Source organism: Epargyreus clarus, unplaced genomic scaffold (assembly GCF_041222505.1).
Source record: "Epargyreus clarus isolate Ecla_fem2 unplaced genomic scaffold, WU_Ecla_fem_2.2 ptg000007l, whole genome shotgun sequence".
NCBI lineage: Eukaryota > Metazoa > Arthropoda > Insecta > Lepidoptera > Hesperiidae > Epargyreus > Epargyreus clarus.
The window spans coordinates 15507531-15525567 of record NW_027332215.1 but is presented as its reverse complement, the minus strand read 5'-3'; the positions used below and the strand labels follow the sequence as shown (position 1 = coordinate 15525567).

Here is an 18037-nt window from a genome sequence, read left to right as displayed (position 1 = left end):
TCGAAGTGTCGATCGATAAGTTAATACACATATTGCGTTTATTTTCACGCGCACCACAGCTAAAACGATGGAAAACACTGCAACTGGTTACTATTTACATAAAATAGATATGTAAGTATAATTTGGAGATTTGCAATATGTGTGCCCTATTAGTTCTGAAACATTAAACATTTTCTTAAAATTGTAAAACGGTTGCTCTAGGTACGAATCTGAGATGAATGTTTCGAGAGACTTACAAAAATAAATGTCATACACTAAGGAAAAAGAAGAATTGTAAAAGATGCACTTACAACTATCGGAAATATCGCAAAGTTAGAGTTGAAGCTGATAGTTAATACATTAATAACACGAATCACTACAAGAATACTTTTAAAAATATGTAGATAAGTTTGTCATAGACACAGCGCATCTAAGCTTTGCAAACTCATTGACCTGACGTAAGTCGACATTCCGGGAATGATTATCGCGTTCCTTATGACGTCACAACATACACATGTTATGTTTTTACATTTTCGTAACCTATGTCATAGACTGCGGTTCGGCCAATGAGAGCGCAGCGTACGAATATTACCAGAAATTTATCTTTGTGTCCTATGTAAGTGCTTGATCGATCATCTATTACTGTAAAAATAATGCCATTTGCAGATAACCATGTCTAATATTTTGGATGTTTATAAATAATAGGAAAATCTGGATAAACAACATAGTGAGCAAAGGATTGCAATAATCTGAGCAATTTTGTCAATAAATCATACGAAAATAGGACAGCGCTATGCGCGTCTTGTGCCTCTGCACCATAAGAGATAGTTATGTCATAATACATAGACAATGACAACTAGTAGCGATAAATAATTGATTATAATATAATGTTAAACCTACGATTATATATTAGACACATATAATTAAAAATTAGTAACCCATTATCACATTAATAGCTAACACATAGGAATCAAAAAAAATGATCATGGACTAAGATAATTTTGATAGTTAAAGCAAGAAAAATATCTATAAGTATGCAGAATTTAATTATGATGTTATTAAATCAATTATGATAAAAATACAAATAAGGAACTGTTACAATTTTGTTGGATTAAACATGGCCACCTACCTACCCAACAAAAAATTAAAAACAAACAAAAGAGGAAACGTTGTTGGACTGTTTTTATTGATCTTTAGATATATTGATCATAAATTCGTAGACCTTGTGAAGACACCAGATGTTAAGTCCTTTTAGTTTGTTTTTGAAACTAAAAGCCTCAGAAAGAAGAAGAATATGTCAGAAAAGGGTAGATATATAATTTGACACTTCTAAAATTAGAATTTCTTGAGTTCTCAGTCCATGATCTTACCTTACAAGCAAATTATATATTTAATTGATAATTGATAATATTATTAAAATACTCAATGACACAATAATCATAGTAATTATGTTTAGGTATGTTTAAACATTCACTTACAAACTAGTTGCTTAACATACGTTTAACGTAGACAAATATGTGCAATTACATGAATAAAACGTTGGATTAAAAATGAACCAATTCAAGTTTCACTTAAAATAACAATATTTTTGACTATCAAAACAAAATTAACGGACTCTAAACAAAACTTAAAACAAAAGGTATAAATTAAAAAAAATAACGGCCAAATTTTCCAAAATAAATGAATTCTTAATAATGTTATTAAACTTAAATCTAAAGTACATTAACATTATTATACTTAAAAAATACATCAGGAAAAATCTTTGATGACGACGACACTAAGCTTATTCACGGAAAAAAACGGGGCATTTTGAAAACATTAATGTAGGTAACATTCACAATATCCATATTAAATAGTTGTTAAATATTTCTACGTAATTATTCAATAAATAGTTATCTTAAATAGCATAGACACAAAAAGCTGGGAAAGGGTTATACAATGAATTTGGTACAAGCGATATTCTTAAAACAATACTATTCAAACGTGTTTCACCTTATACGAAACCAATCGTTACTTTGTTATCGTTACTCGTTCCTACCTTATAGTACTAACAAGAGTTTATTAGTAGGTATCATAATAACGGTAGAGAATGATAATAATAGTAAATGGAACATCGATATTAACACTAACTTCATAATCCAAAGTTCTGTTACTACTATTTAATGTCAGGCCGCACTACTAATTTTCATGCGCATGTAGTAAGAATAACGATAACATAAGTTACACTAAGATTTCGTTCCAATTACTTAAAATTTAAAATACACACGGCTAATGAATAAATTATGCAAGTTAAATATAGCCTCCGAAAACTACATTCATAAACGGATCGTCTACAGACAGTTCCTCTGATTTTCCCTTCGGTCAGTCCCTCGACCTACCTTACTCAATTCAAGATATTACAACTACACTTTGGCTTTCTACACTCCTCTATACCGAAGGTATACCGATTCCCTAATTCCATCACAAATGTTTTACGAAACCCTGTCAAAATATCGCGTTTACTTTCAAAGGCTTTAAAATAAATGACGCCTTACAATCCTATTCGTCACCATGGACGTAGATATAGGATTATCCTAACATGCAATACATAATTACTTCACCGTTCTAACAACGGGATTACTACTTTACGGCTAAATATCTTCAGTATAGCATTATACTATCAATTTAAGTCTATCCGTTCCATTCATACCTTTATATATTTATATACCGTCTCCTCATTCTTTATTTAAACTGCACTATCCTGATAGCATAATGCCAACCAATTTTCAGGCCATCATGTGAATGCATCATAAAATACCCGAAGACTTAGCATTCTTCGGGCGAAACGCAAAATTGAATGAACAAATAACTTTACATACTATTGTAAATATACTTAAACATTTTTAAATTTTGCAAATTTTTTGAATGTATGCCAAAGTTTAATTTTCACGCTACAACATTTTAACGCCGAAACGGGTCTCCAAATATGTCAGCCAATTGGTTCTTACGTCTAAAACTACTGGATTAGCAATATTATATTAAGTTAGCAAACGGCAAGTCCATAACACACAGGAATGTAAAGTTGCTTAAACACTAGAAACCTTTGGTGCTTGTTAAAACGTTGGGAATATTTTGATAGGGCATACTTTCATGCGAAAACTTTTAGTGAAGGAAACACTTAATTCTTCAATAATCATAAACTAAATTAATTGCAAAGTGCTTTATGATTTAAATCTGTAAATTTTTGAATCTTTAGTGGGTAAAGTAGTTTCCTATATTGATAATACTATTTTGTATGCAACTGTGTTGGTGATGGAACGAATTATTACCTTTCCTTACTATATTCCTACTCATAAATTTGGTACTTAATTAGAAACTCCATCGGGATAACGGAAGTGAAATTCGAATTGTGATTTCGAGGGATTAAAAAACTTCCGACATATTCTTCTATTTACATGTAATGTGAACCGTAACACATGTATCATGTAATAAGATTCCCTGAACACATCATTGTAAATTTGCTTCCGTTACCACGACGAATTTTAGAGGGTGGCGCAAATAGACAAACATTCAATTTTTTAACGACAATAGGTATAAAGATTTTGATATAATAGAGTAATCGTGAATCTATTCTTGATAAACAGGACATAATTTATTGTGTCTTTGCCCATAGAACCAGATTTTAACCTTGCATATCAGAAACTCACTACCTATTTACACTAAAATGATGACTGGATGACATTTTATATCAGTTAAATTACTTTCTATGTTTATCTAGATCTTGGTACCTTATTTAGATCTTAGGTTTTAGAATTTTCTTTTATTATTCTTTGTAACGCCATAAGCGCCACCTCGCAAGCCCTTTTTAGTCGTCCAACGAAGTTAGGTCGCCTAGATCCTATAACTATTCTAAACATAGTTCCTCTAACGAACTGTTAGAATGATGAATAAGAGTTGTATCACTTATTCTAAATAACTTATACTAAAACACAAATTAGCAATAGGTATCAAGTAGAGATGCACTATTCGATTTTCGTTACTGTATGCCATCCTTTGAGCAAGTAAAGACGATCAATCTGAAAAGCCATTATTTTTCGATTCTTTTTCTATTGGTTACTGCAACTTTACAGAGGATGTTAACGCAGTTGAATAGAGCTTAGTCTGCGTAGACGGAAAAATGGAGTAGAATAACCGGTTACAAATCTGTCCAAACAAGTAGCTTGATCCTTTCACACTTTCTATAGTGAAGAAGTCGAATAGGAATAACGGAGGGCTCACTGCAAGTAAAAAATTGCCCGTACTCGCGAACGACAAGGTTTGTGTTCTAGGGGGCGGTGGTGTCATTGAAACTGAGAGAATTGCGGCTGCGCACGCGCAATCATGATCATAGGTAAGGAAAGTAAGCGAGCATAAAGAGACTTTTGCAGCGATTCGGTAGCACATCGCAAAAATACAGCGATGTAGTCGCATCAAACTGGATGTGTAGTCCGCAACAGGCACGAATCAGAAGCAACGTTGACGCGCGTTCTCGAAATACTAATGAATCAATATCGTGCGATTTCTACTTAACATCTATTCTAACAAAAAAACTAATAAGAATTTCAATCAACAATACAATAAACGAACACATTATTAAATAAATCAAACGTGAACGGAAGATTTTAATACAAAGGCAAAAATAAACATTAAATGTCAAACTTACTAACAGAATTAATAATTCACGTGTTTGCTAAATAAAATGCACACTCAAGGCTTTGGTTCTTAGCATTTACGCAACAAAGTAATATAATATTATGAGGATCATCGTTGTGTTAGAGTAAATAAAGAAATAGCTTATGTGACCATATTTTTCACAGAACTTTATAATTGAAGGCTCGAACGAACACTGTTTTCACAGGTAGAGATCAGATCTAATGAGATATTTTAAAGATGCTGTACTATCGTAAGAACTAAGACGGAACGCCTCGTTTTAATATATCTGGTTAACAGTTATCTACGAACTGCCGTTTACACCATTATTATATATCAGAAATAGATGTGGTTTCGTTGTGTTCTCTGCTTCTGAGTGGGAGGTTGTTATGAAAGACCATTCCAGCGTTTACTTGGTCACATCAATAACTTGGTGATAGGTTGCGTGCTGTATACTTTCACCATGACAACGACAACAAGTTTGATGAGGATTTCGTATAATGTGACCGAAATATACCAGAATCTATAGCGTAGCATATCGCGGAGAACCGATGGAATATATCCAAAAAGCTTTGATGTCGATTATCTACCCCAGAATATAATATCCTTCGTGTAATGTGGTGAAATAAACTATTTTAGCCAACTAAAGTCATTAACATAGTATTAAAAAGAAAGAAAGTACGGGATATTACTTTAGTATGAGAATAAGAGTGGGTAACATTTATCAGACCTTAAGGCATTGAATTCCCTCAGTCGCCTCTTACGACATGCACGGGAAGATTGGCAGCTGGCACATTCTTTTTACATCCCAGACCAGCATGGGATAAAGTAAATTGAAATACTTAATTATAGCTTAAAAACTAAAAACCACGATAAAATCGCACAAGTAACATCGTTAATCCTGATTCCTGACGATCCTGACGAGGAGAATGGAATAAGAATATTAAACTTGTATATTGTCATCGGTTCTTGATAATTGTTCAACATTTGAAATTAATTATACCGTTCAAAGTGGGTAAAATTCGAGTTCATTGATTCCGTTACATACATACATACAGGTGACGCCAATAAAGGCGTGGTAAAAGTGATAAAACTAGATGTTTGGCATTAAATAACGTTTGGTCAAAGTCAATATATCTGCCTTTTATGAAATCAAATTAGCCCCAAGTTCCAAATAACGATAAAGCGGCACTTCATCCTATATTAAAATTCTAGGGATCGTAAATCGTTCTCTTTTTGCCATTAATTATGTCGGAAAGATTTTATAAACTCTAAAAACACTACCGGACTTTAAATTACAGCTTGAATATTCGTTCAAGATCAAGATGATGGAGGGGTCTGTGAAAAATATAGTCAAACTGTATTCTACACTGATTTGATCAGAAAATGTAAACAAAATATACAATTAGGAACCGTAATAAAATATACGTGAGATAACCTTACTAAGTAGAAACACGTTAATTGAAATTATCACTTATCTATAGTTTTAAATTTTTAACTATCAACTAAATAAAGTTTTTAGCACACCTTTGAGCACTCGGAACAGCCTTGTATCGGAGATTTACTCACTTCAACTTTGGTTGATGAGATCAGTTAGATTCCATAATTCAGATATATAAAAAAAAATACATAAAACGGAATTTGAAAACACACTGAAGCATAATTCGTAGAAAAAATCTATACGTCTGAATTTTGGCAAAATTTCTTCAAAGTTTGTTTAAGCGAGATTTCTCCAGATTTAAACGGCATCACTGTGAGCGAATGGCTTTAGCTCGATCTGTAAGTGAGAAGAAAATTCTATTAATAAACAAAAATAATTTTAAACACAAGTTTAAAAACTACTGATTGAAACCTACATATTTTGAAACGAATTTCCAGGCAATGGACACTACTTTGTCACGTAATGCTTTTGTTAAATAGTAATAAAAATTCCGTAAGATAAAAGGTTTAGATAGATAGGTCGTGTGATACTCTATCAAGTAGTCACTACAGGCCATGCAAACTTACCGCCAAAACAAAACATGACCAGATTCCTACTCAGTGTTCATAGATGGCGTAAATACCAAAAATTAAATTGAAGTCTTACTGCGTAACACTTTAAATGTTGGGTTTTAAATGTAATATCACATTGCATTCATATACGTTACAATTCGGTTACAATTTATTATAATAATAAGGTATTAAGTACTAATAATAATTATGAATTACTACGCAGTATACATTGTGTCAAATCCGTTCAACGCCCGAGCGTATGTAATTTATTAAATATCTTTAATATTACCTTGAAGGATTGTAGTAAATGTAATTATTTTTAGGAATATATGCTTAGTTACATGGCATTTTTACATTTCTGTATACAAATCACTAAGCTCCGTAGGGTTATTACTAACGTCATCTACGATACATACAGGAAACTATGTTAACATTTTCTGTTTTTCAGGTGTCGCTATGTTGGATCACACCGGGCATACAGATGGCAGTACTAGTCTTTCTGAATCACGCTAACGATATGTTGATAACATTACTATATAAGGCCCACAAAATAATTTCAATTTAGCCTAAAGAGAGCAAACGCTCTTGGGCAAATACTACTCGTATGTGTACTACGAACTGATTTTCGGATTTTTGACAGGGTCCTTATTCTAACGAATAAGGGCCCTCGTAAATACTCTTATATAGATTCCGTTACCTAAGTCATCATTTGGTGGCTGGCTAACTGGTAACCGGTATCACGGCTGGAGTCTGGCCTGCGGACACTGATCTGTACTATTGATCAAAGTGTTTGTTTAAGTGTTGTGAGATACTCTTTGATCTGGAGGTCTCTATCCCACTACTCGTCAAAAGATTAGGTTCCCAACACAACTGGATTCGTGGCGGTTCACCGCGGTTCTGTTTGCATGATAATTTTTCCGCGAACATGCAAGATGTAGGATGAAATTCCTCCTGCGGTAATCTCGACGTACTATGACATGGAGCTCTTCAAAAAGGTGCAAAAATAACTCATCTTTTCGAAGCCGGCGTTACATTAGTAACATTAGCTACTTTTCATTACGTATCCTGTCTGGCCTTACACTAGGCTTAACTATAAAAAAAGCTTACCTCGCTCAGGATAACCCAATACGAGCTGTCCCGGTGCACTCTTAGTCATATGGCCGCGATGGGGCCAACTTCCTTCTTCAGGATGCCGTCAGCCAATCCAAATTCATCGAAATTGCCAACAACCGTAAAGTTTCTAACATTGAGAGCTGGTACGATCTCAACCGTAGTGGCATAGAATCGATCCGTATTGTGTTCCATATTACCACTTCGGAATGTAAAGCTGTAACGAATACATAAAAAGTCTTATTATTCTTACAAGTTAAACAATTCTCGAAAGATTAGAAAGTGAAAAACTTTGGATGAATGTCGGAGATAACATGATCTCCGCCTCGTTGACTATAAGTGTAACTTATCATTATCGCGGCATGTGTGATGATGTCTTAGGCCCGGTACTACGAGTATGATATCTAGTTAATCTACAATAGACGGATTGAAATAATTCGCCAAGTACGAGATCGTTATTTTTTACTTATTTTTATTCATTTCATTAAAATTATTATATTAATATATGTTTAATTGTTCTTATTTGCATTTATTATAATACCAATTATAGTAAACGCATTTTAAAAATTTCAACTGTCCACCCAGTACGGTTTAACAGTTTGATCAAAAAATGCCGAAAAATACTGGTTTATTGTATGGAGACCCCCTTTAATATTCAACTTTATTTAATTTTTGGTATTTTTTATTATAGCGGCCACTGTTATGCATCCTCTGTAAAAAAAACTGTTTTAAAAAAAAAAAGTGTTTATCTATAACAGTTCCGTACATAGAGCCCTGTGACAGACGGACAGACAGCGAAGACTTAGTAATAGGGTTCCGTTTTTACGTTAAAAAAGGATTGCTCTAATGTTATCTAACGTCCAATATGAGTGGCACAAGAAGAAGATTTGATGTCCACGAGGTGATATGGCCGGATACTTGCTTGATACCGAAGCCTGAGTGCATCGGCAGTCTTTTACTTTTATAATGTTTCTTTCATACTGGTTCCACAATCCTATTTCGATCTTGTGGGCTAGTGATTTGACATTCAGAATACTAGTGTTCAAGATCGAAAGAAGCACGTAGAACATTTTATACTGAAGTGGATATTCAGTGTGGAATAAATATGCTGCGATTCATGCTAAAAAAATATAGCAGGGACATTCTGGTTTAAGCTCCCATCTTCCAGGCATAAAAACCTTCATCTAAACTTGTGGAGGTCGAAGAAGGCGAAATGATTCAAGGTTGTTATGTCGTGAATCTGTGATGCAAGCATGATCGTAAACAGTAACAAATATCTACATAAGTGGTCCGTGAAACAAGGTCATCATGCCCGAGAAACCGTACTGGAACCAAGAACCGAAAAAAATTATAAGATGCACGTATGACCCGTCTGAAGTGGGAGGGCAACGATTATTGTTCACTCAATCTTAAGAGTGAAGGTGACACCAACGGTGAAATTCAAAAGAGATGATTTTTTGTCTGAAGTCACCACTTCGGTAAAGGAAAATCTCCCACCAGACGAGTCGATGCCCGCAGACTGACCATATTCCGATAATCTTAATAAAGAAATTATGTGCAACATGTTTAGAATGTGGCGCCATCTCTCCAACACAACCATCGTCAAGTTGTAGCGTATCTTGAGACGTGGATTTCTCATTAAGAAATAGGGCTAGGAGGACGACACCGGGGGGTTTCAGTGCGGTAAGAATCATACATAGCCCCTTTTTGTCACACATAACATTTCGAAGACCTCCCCCTCGTCGACAAAAAAAACGGGTGGGGTATATTTTGTAAGCTCTTGTACTGCCTAGATCACTCAAAGTGCCACCTATGTGACAGTGCGCTGGAGTCCACATCAGAGCCACTTGCCAAATAAAGTCCTTGTTTCAGACATTTCAGCTTTGTTTCAGGCGAGTTGGAAACCCTAATAGGACAAATTTGTATTATTTTCCTAGGTTACTTAAAATCCAAGTCAACGTGGTGTTTCCCTGCAACTAATGCCTACATCGATGTGCCCCAGTACAGAGTCACCTTCTCTGTACTCGACCAGGATAATTCCTATCCGGGGCGTCCGAGTTGCTGGGTTGGGCACTCCTTAGTAGGCCGGGGGCTTGAGTGGTGAAGTTCAACAGGGACCCCGTTCTGTGAACTATATTGCGGAACCCTTGCCCAGGATAACGAGTGAAGTCCTCAACGGTTAGGAAGGCAGAGAGGGAGGAGTGGAGTCCATCGGTACGGCGGGCTACGCGTAAATCTAAGAGTGGTATGTAAGCTCTCAGTATCGTGCCAGGTTAGGCTAGGGTTGATAAGGTAGACTAGGAACCATAAAACCCTAACGCGAAAAGCAATCATCATGCAAGCAAACATGATAAGTCCATTAAACCAGTCAATGCTCTGTAAGCTGGACGGAAGAAGCGAAGAAATACAGTGGCAAAATCTGAAAGAAATCAGGATGGTTCCGGCGATGTCGGCGAAACCCGAAGAAGAAAAAAGCAATTCCAAAAGAAACAAAACAAATAGGAACGCAGACAACCAAAAGGCATGTGCAACTAGAAGACTTAGTAAGTACACAAACAAAAGACTGCAGTGAAAAAAGGAGGGACAAAGGAGATAGAAACCTAATTTTCTGAACACCAATTAAGCAATGATCAACTGATCCATCCCAGGGACTGACCGATCTGAAAGCAAAACTTAGGAGTGCAAATGGATGATAAGGAACATTGACTTAGAGGGGACTCCAACGAAGACATGTATACGAAAGTTAGTGAAAAAAGTGGTTATAAATTGGTAATGGATTTATGAGTGCCCGGAAAGGCAGAAGCAATTAAAAACAAAGTAGCTGCAGCTCTTAAGGAAGTCGAAGTTATTATGGGTCAACAGGAAGTATTTAGTAGTTAAGTTGTGGGAATAAAGAGGGAGCACATATAATGAGGAAAGGGATGTTATAGACACAGAATTGGGGGTGCCAATTATTGTGATATCACTAAGGCCCACCAGATATGGAGTTCAGACAGCGAGAACAGCAATGGATAAAAGACAGGCAAAGAAAATACCAGCGGCTTCAGAAATCACAATCAGATGGCTAACTTGCAGATTCAGGAAAAGCATAGAGATCAAAAAGTGTTAAAGATGCTGGGACACTGGACAGAAAAGATAGAAAAGACTGCAAAATGTAGCCGCAACCACCGGAAGCTCGCTTTTTCGGAAAGCAATTAAAAGGGCGCAAACAGAAGTTCAAAACGGCCGAGAGGAACAATTGGAAAGTCGCAAGCGTTAAAGTTTTTTTTTTATAATATAGGAGTAGCAGACGAGCATGCAGTCCACCTGGTGGTAAGTAGCTAATGCCGGCAAGGACATTGTATAGAAGTGGCTATAATTTCAGAGCCAAAGCGCAAATTAGAAGAGACAGCCGGATGGGAAATAGATCGGAGAGGAAATGCCTCTGTAGTTATTTACAACAAAACAATCCCAGATGGGTATGCAAAAGGGAATTGATTTACAAGTCCCCAGATTCCATACCTCCATTAGCACCAAGGTGAGAAGTATCACCAAACTACAGCTTTTAAATTTCAAGCAGGATATATATGACCTGTGGAGCTCCCTTAGAAAGATCCAAGGCCCTTGTATCATCATCGGCGACTTAAATGCAGCTTCTGCAGCATGGGGTTATAAACGCACAGATAAAAGGGGCCTTTACCTACCGCGAGCGAATAAAACGCAAGGAGCTTAGTCTCGCACCAGAAAAGTCTTAAATGCTCTGTACCATAGTAGCATAAAGGTGAAGTATCTTGGAATCTGGATAGACAAATTCCTGAAGTTAGATAAACACATTGTTGAAGTAGCGCAAAATACTAATCAGCTTACCACAGCACTTATGTAACTAATGCCCAGACTAGGTGAACCAAGAGCAAATAAGAGACGCGTCCTAGCATCAGTCGCTTTTCTGTTATGCTATATTGAGCTCCAATTTGGCAGAATGTTCTTAAGAGAACAAGTAGTAGGTGGCCTCATTAGGCATGTTAATACTGATCGACCAACGGTGTAATCACAAACGTTAAGGCCCTCTCGAACTAAGCCATTTTCCTAGGCGCGATGATAGAGGTATTCTCGCTTGATATAGCGAATATTTAAAGACATACCTTACCCGGAAGATGGCCTTTCTTGGCCCGCTCATGTGGCACAAAGACTTTACAACTTTGTGGTGAAATTCATACTTTGTCTTGCAAGTCAGTAACCTGAACGAAGACAGCTAGATATTGAAACCACAAAGTTTTCAGCGCGACAAAAATGAGAAAGTAGGATTTTAAAAGTGTATGGAACCAACAGGGAGCATTACAATCCCACTCACAGTATAATAAGAAAACCTTAACAAAAATGTAATAAAACAGCAAGCAACGCCATCTAGATAAATATCATACTAAATATTTCATTATATAATACCTTTCAAGCAAAAGTGGCTTCTTAAACCAGAATTCAACAAGGTCTCCACGCCTTGGCTTAGTTCCCCAAAAGTAAGTTTGACCTTCATATGCTCGCTTCATGGTGTGGTCGGAATGTTCTTGTATATCGCAACGGATCTTCTTCACCGGAGGGTTGTCATGAGGATAGAATGTTGGTGCTGATCCATATTGGGGGTCCTGAAAACACAATAATTAGTACTTTAAATATAAACAAGATAATAATGCGGGTTGGATATACTTATAAAAACGGATATAATAAGGATACACTAAGGATATCTAATATAATATAAAAAATATATTATAATGAGGATATACTTCAACGAGTCACTCTATAATTAGAGTAGATTCCGCGCCTAACTTCTAGTCCGCTCTGAACATAGAACCGAGTCACCACACAACAGCAAATTGTAGATATAAGCGCGACAAAGACAGCGCGGGATCCTTCTGGCAACCGTCCGCTGCCCACTCTCGCCCGCGGGTACATAGCTGCGATAGTGTGAACTTACCGTTGCTACGGAGTATATGCTTGTAGTTGCGTTCGGTTGCATTCGGTACAGTCGGCGCAAACGCAATTCAACATGTACTAACTCTAGGCACCTTCGCCGCTGTGTACAACTCAGGTTTGCATCGGTTTATTACAAAAGTTTGGAAAAAAATGTGTATCCAACGTCTCACTTACCACAAGAAAGCAGTGGTCGCACTCATTACAGTCGGCGAAAACGCACATCAACATGAACTGAATGAGTTTGCAAATAATTTGTGTATCCAACGTCACACTTACCACGGGGATGCAGTGGTTGCATTCGGTACAGTCAGCGCAAACGCAAATTAACATGTACTGAAGTTGGGCACCTTCGCCGCTGTGTACAACTCAGAAGTGCATCGGTTTATCACAAAGTTTGCAAAAAATTGTATATCCAACGTCACACTTACCACGGGGTAGCAGTGGTTGCACTCGGTACAGTCGGCGCATACGCACATCAACATGTACTGAATGTGAGCACCTTTGCCGCTGTGTACAACTCAGGTTTGCATCGGTTTATCAAAAAGTTTGCAAATAATTTGTGTATCCAACGTCACACTTAAAACGGGGTTGCAGTGGTTGCACTCGGTACAGTCGGCGCATACGCACATCAACATGTACTGAATGTGAGCACCTTTGCCGCTGTGTACAACTCAGGTTTGCATCGGTTTATTACAAAAGTTTGCAATAAAATTGTGTATCCTACGTCACACTTACCACGGGAAAGCCGTGGTCGCACTCAGTACAGTCGGCGCATACGCACATCAACATGTACTGAATGTGGGCACCTTCACCGCTGTGATCAACTCAGGTGTGCATCAGTTAATCAAAAAGTTTGCAAATAATTTGTGTATCCAACGTCACACTTACCACGGGGTTGCAGTGGTCGCACTCGGTACAGTCGGCGCACACGTACTTCAACATGTACTGACTCTGGGCACCTTCGCCGCTGTGTACAACTCAGGTTTGCATCGGTTTATCAAAAAGTTTGCAAATAATTTGTGTATCCAACGTCACACTTACCACGGGGTTGCAGTGGTTGCATTCGGTACAGTCGGCGCAAACGCACATCAACATGTACTGGTTGTGGGCACCTTCGCTGCTGTGATCAACTCAGGTGTGCATCGGTGTATCAAAAAGTTTGCAAAAAAATGTGTATCTAACGTCACACTTACCACGGGGTTGCATTCGGTACAGTCGGCGCAAACGCACGTCAACATGTACTGACTGTGGGCACCTTCGCTGCTGTGATCAACTCAGGTGTGCATCGGTTTATCAAAATTATCGCAAAGCTGTGTAACCAACATCATACTTACCACGGGGATGCAGTGGTTTCATTCGGTACAGTCGGCGAAAACGCACATCAACATGTACTGACTATGGGCACCTTCGCCGCTGTGTACAACTCAGGTTTGCATCGGTTTATCAAAAAGTTTGCAAATAATTTGTGTATCCAACGTCACACTTACCACGGGAAAGCAGTGGTCGCACTCGGTACAGTCGGTGCATACGCAAATTAACATGTAATGGATGTAGGCAACTTCGTCGCTGTGATCAACTCAGGTGTGCATCGGTTTATCAAAAAAATCGCAAGAAAACTGTGTATCCAACGTCACACTTAATACGGGGTTGCAGTAGTTGCATTCGGTACAGTCGGAGCAAACGAACATCAACATGTACTGAATATGGGCACCTTCACAGCTGTGATCAACTCAGTTGAGCATCAGTTAATCAAAAAATTTGCAAAAAAGATGTGTATCGAACGTCACACTTACCACGGGGTAGCAGTGGTCGCACTCGGTACAGTCGGCGCATACGTACATCAACATGTAATGGATGTAGGCAACTTCGTCGCTGTGATCAACTCAGGTGTGCATCGGTTTATCAAAAAAATCGCAAGAAAACTGTGTATCCAACGTCACACTTAATACGGGGTTGCAGTAGTTGCATTCGGTACAGTCGGAGCAAACGAACATCAACATGTACTGAATATGGGCACCTTCACAGCTGTGATCAACTCAGCTGAGCATCAGTTAATCAAAAAATTTGCAAAAAAGATGTGTATCGAACGTCACACTTACCACGGGGTAGCAGTGGTCGCACTCGGTACAGTCGGCGCATACGTACACCAACATGTACTGACTCTGGGCACCTTCGCCGCTGTGTACAACTCAGGTTTGCATCGGTTTATCAAAAAGTTTGCAAATAATTTGTGTATCCTACGTCTCACTTACCACGGGGTTGCAGTGGTTGCATTCGGTACAGTCGGCGCAAACGCATATATATAGTCTTAGTCTTAGCTATTCTATCGTTATAAATATATATACTGACAATATTTATGTGCATAACATGTATTGATTACTGATCAACTTACATACCTTAACTTTTTGGATTTTTCCCCTCAAGGATGAGTAGAGTCCAATATGTTGGAAAAGGGATGTTTTGTACTTCGGGCGTATCTCCAATTTGTTTTTCATGCAAACTTTCTGGAATTTATAAGGCAAATTATTCATTTAGGTAATAAATAATAATAATCGATAGTAACAAATTAATACACAATAACAAATATTATTAATCTTACGCTATCTATATCTTATATATTAAATTCTCGTATCACAATGTTAGTGAGCGTACTCCACCGAAACAGCTTTACCGATTTTCACCAAATTTTTATATGCATATTCAGTATGTCTGTGAATCGGCTACTATCTATTTTTATATCCGTAAGTTATATGGGTTGTTCACTTTTAACATTTTTTTATTTATTGCCATATAACCTAAAAGAAAGTGCTGTAGAAATAGGTGCAGCGACGATGTCTCCGGGCATGAAGAAAGAGTTCTACTTTATCCTTATAAATCTCCTGTGCTCTGTCAGGAGACCCGCGCCATGATGCTACGTATGCTGAGTATTTGTAAGACTCTGGGTATTAAACCAGTGTCTCTTAAAAAAATCAGGTAAAACAAGTGAGTATGAACACTACTTATAGTGTTCTTCCCATCGTCATCCCATCGTCGACCCATATATATATACCACCTCGGTCGTAAAGTCACCTGCGTGATTCAGAAGTACTACTACTGCCCTCTGTTGGTTTGTTATATAACTATAGCCACACCAGCGCCACTGAAGGTCGTATATCATAGCTTAATGGTTTTCCCACAAACGTCGATGTCGTTAGTGGTAATTTTTTTTCTATAAAATTAATGAATTAATGATTCGGGCGAAGTAAATTAGCTGGATTTACAAGTTACAACTTTCTTCCTACGTTCAAGTACTTTTAGTTTTTCTACATTAATCCTATCATTTAGTCAATACTTACCGAGGTTTTATCGATGGTGCAGACGCGGTCAGCGAGATAGCTTTCCAACAGCCAGTCAATAGGCATGTTATTATAAAACAGCTGCACGTATATGATGAAGTGAACGAGATCGGAGGACCTGAAGAGCTTCCCAATGCCACCGACGTGACAGAACTCAAGGAAGAACCAGTTGGGAGTGGAGATGGAGATAGCCGCGGTAAACTGCTTGATCTCCTGGAATACACAGCGTTACAGAGTTTTATTGAGGTTGTTGTTAAAAGGTACATGGACCTTCGTAGGAGTGGATGTCAACTGATTTCACCAAGTAATTCAAATAGCAAACAAGTCTTAGTAGTTACTTCAATCAGCTTTTTATGAATGAGGTTAAAGAACCTTTAATATTTATACCAGCTTTAACAAATTGTACTAAGTATATTTTATAATTAAATATATGTAAGTTTTCACGTATATTTTTATAATTCACAGTTGGTAAAGTGCAATGTTAATAAAACTCTGCATTAGCTAGATTGGCTGCTGTAGAGTAAGATGTAAGTACTATATAAGCTTCAAAACCTATTGTAAAAGAGGGACTAATAAAGTACATCCGAGACCGATTGGACGTGTATTATTACCGTCGCGGGCCGAACCCTATATGGCGACCCTGCCAGCGCGTGCGCGGTTTACGGTTACCTACACCGTGTCGTCAGTGTTGAGTGTCATGGACAATAAATGAACTTTAATATGGACTTAACATTAATAAAATAACATAATCATGGGAGGAAGGCAAACAAAAAATGAAGAAGTTATTATAGCCCAAAATGGAGCAGGAAATAGTGCGTCCACAGAACAATTGATGCAGCACGCCAGTACCACATCATATGTGCTAATAGCAATTTGTGTAATCCTGATCGTGGGGGTTGGAGCCATGTTGTGCCGCTTCTATAGAAGGTGCCACGACGACTGGATGCAGCGGACTATTGAAACTAGTGAGCTGCGGCGCACCGTGAGTCTACTGCGTCGGCAACAACGCGAAGCTACTGCATCGGTCTAAAAGCGTTTTGTTTTTTTATTCTTGTTCTCTCTTTTGTTTTAATCGTAAATGTAATATAATCAATATAATATATTTGTGTGAACTCTTTTGTATTCAAGATATTTAATAGACATAACATTTATTATATAATTACTGATGGAAAGTGAAATTAAACAAATATATAAAGACTTAAAATATATCAAAGAATATTTAGTAAAATTAGGATCTAAGAGAAGGACATTAATTATAAAAGAAAAAAAGTTAAATGAAGCGAAATGTTTATATAATAAATTTAGTTTTCTTTGTAGTTCTATTGAAAATCAGATAAAAAATAAGGTATTCCGTTATGAGGAAAGAGAAACATTTCATAGTCTTTTTGGTAATATAAATGAATTGTATTCTAGAATAATTAATCTTTGTACTGATAGTGAAGATAGTTCTGATAGTAAGATAAGCACCATGGAGAAGTTTGACTTAAAAACGGCAATTTCGCTGTTACCAGTAATGACAGGAGACGAAGATGTTACTAAACAGTTAATTTCCAATATTGAAATGTATGACTCTATGATTGATGATGGTAACAAAAAACAGCTGATACAGTTTGTTTTAAAATCAAGGTTATCAGAAAGCGCAAAATTACGTATGTGTTCTAATTATTCATCCGTTACAGATCTGATTAGGGACATGCGGAATATATTATTGCCTAAAAAATCCGACACGGCTATACAATCTCAACTGCAATGTATTCGTCAGGATAGTAAGAGTATTGAGGAGTTTGGTAAGCAGATTGAAAAGTTATTTGTCGACTTAACAGTTGCACAAGCCAATGGAAAATCTAATGCCTACGAAATTTTGAAGCCAATAAACGAGCGTATTGCTATAAAAAGATTTTCCGATGGGTTGCGAAACAGTCGTCTTAGTACAATCATTGCAGCAAGGAATTACAGCACATTGAAAGATGCAATTCAAGGTGCATTGGATGAGAATCTTCATTGTG

At 37.2% G+C, this 18037-nt stretch overlaps 1 protein-coding gene across 1 annotated transcript in view; it reads right to left on the bottom strand.

The window, feature by feature from the left end:
• Positions 1-493: 493 nt before the first annotated feature.
• LOC140743515 (alpha-1,3-mannosyl-glycoprotein 4-beta-N-acetylglucosaminyltransferase A) overlaps positions 494-18037 on the bottom strand; it is an 82277-nt gene continuing 64733 nt past the window's right edge. Inside the window, exons 8-12 of the mRNA XM_073074847.1 lie at positions 16032-16244; positions 15093-15200; positions 12172-12368; positions 7747-7966; positions 494-6424 (exon numbers count right to left, since the gene is read on the bottom strand). Of these exons, the coding sequence (XP_072930948.1) occupies positions 7792-7966; positions 12172-12368; positions 15093-15200; positions 16032-16244 (693 nt within the window). The 3' untranslated portion in view covers positions 494-6424; positions 7747-7791. The remainder of the gene's footprint in view (positions 6425-7746; positions 7967-12171; positions 12369-15092; positions 15201-16031; positions 16245-18037) is intronic.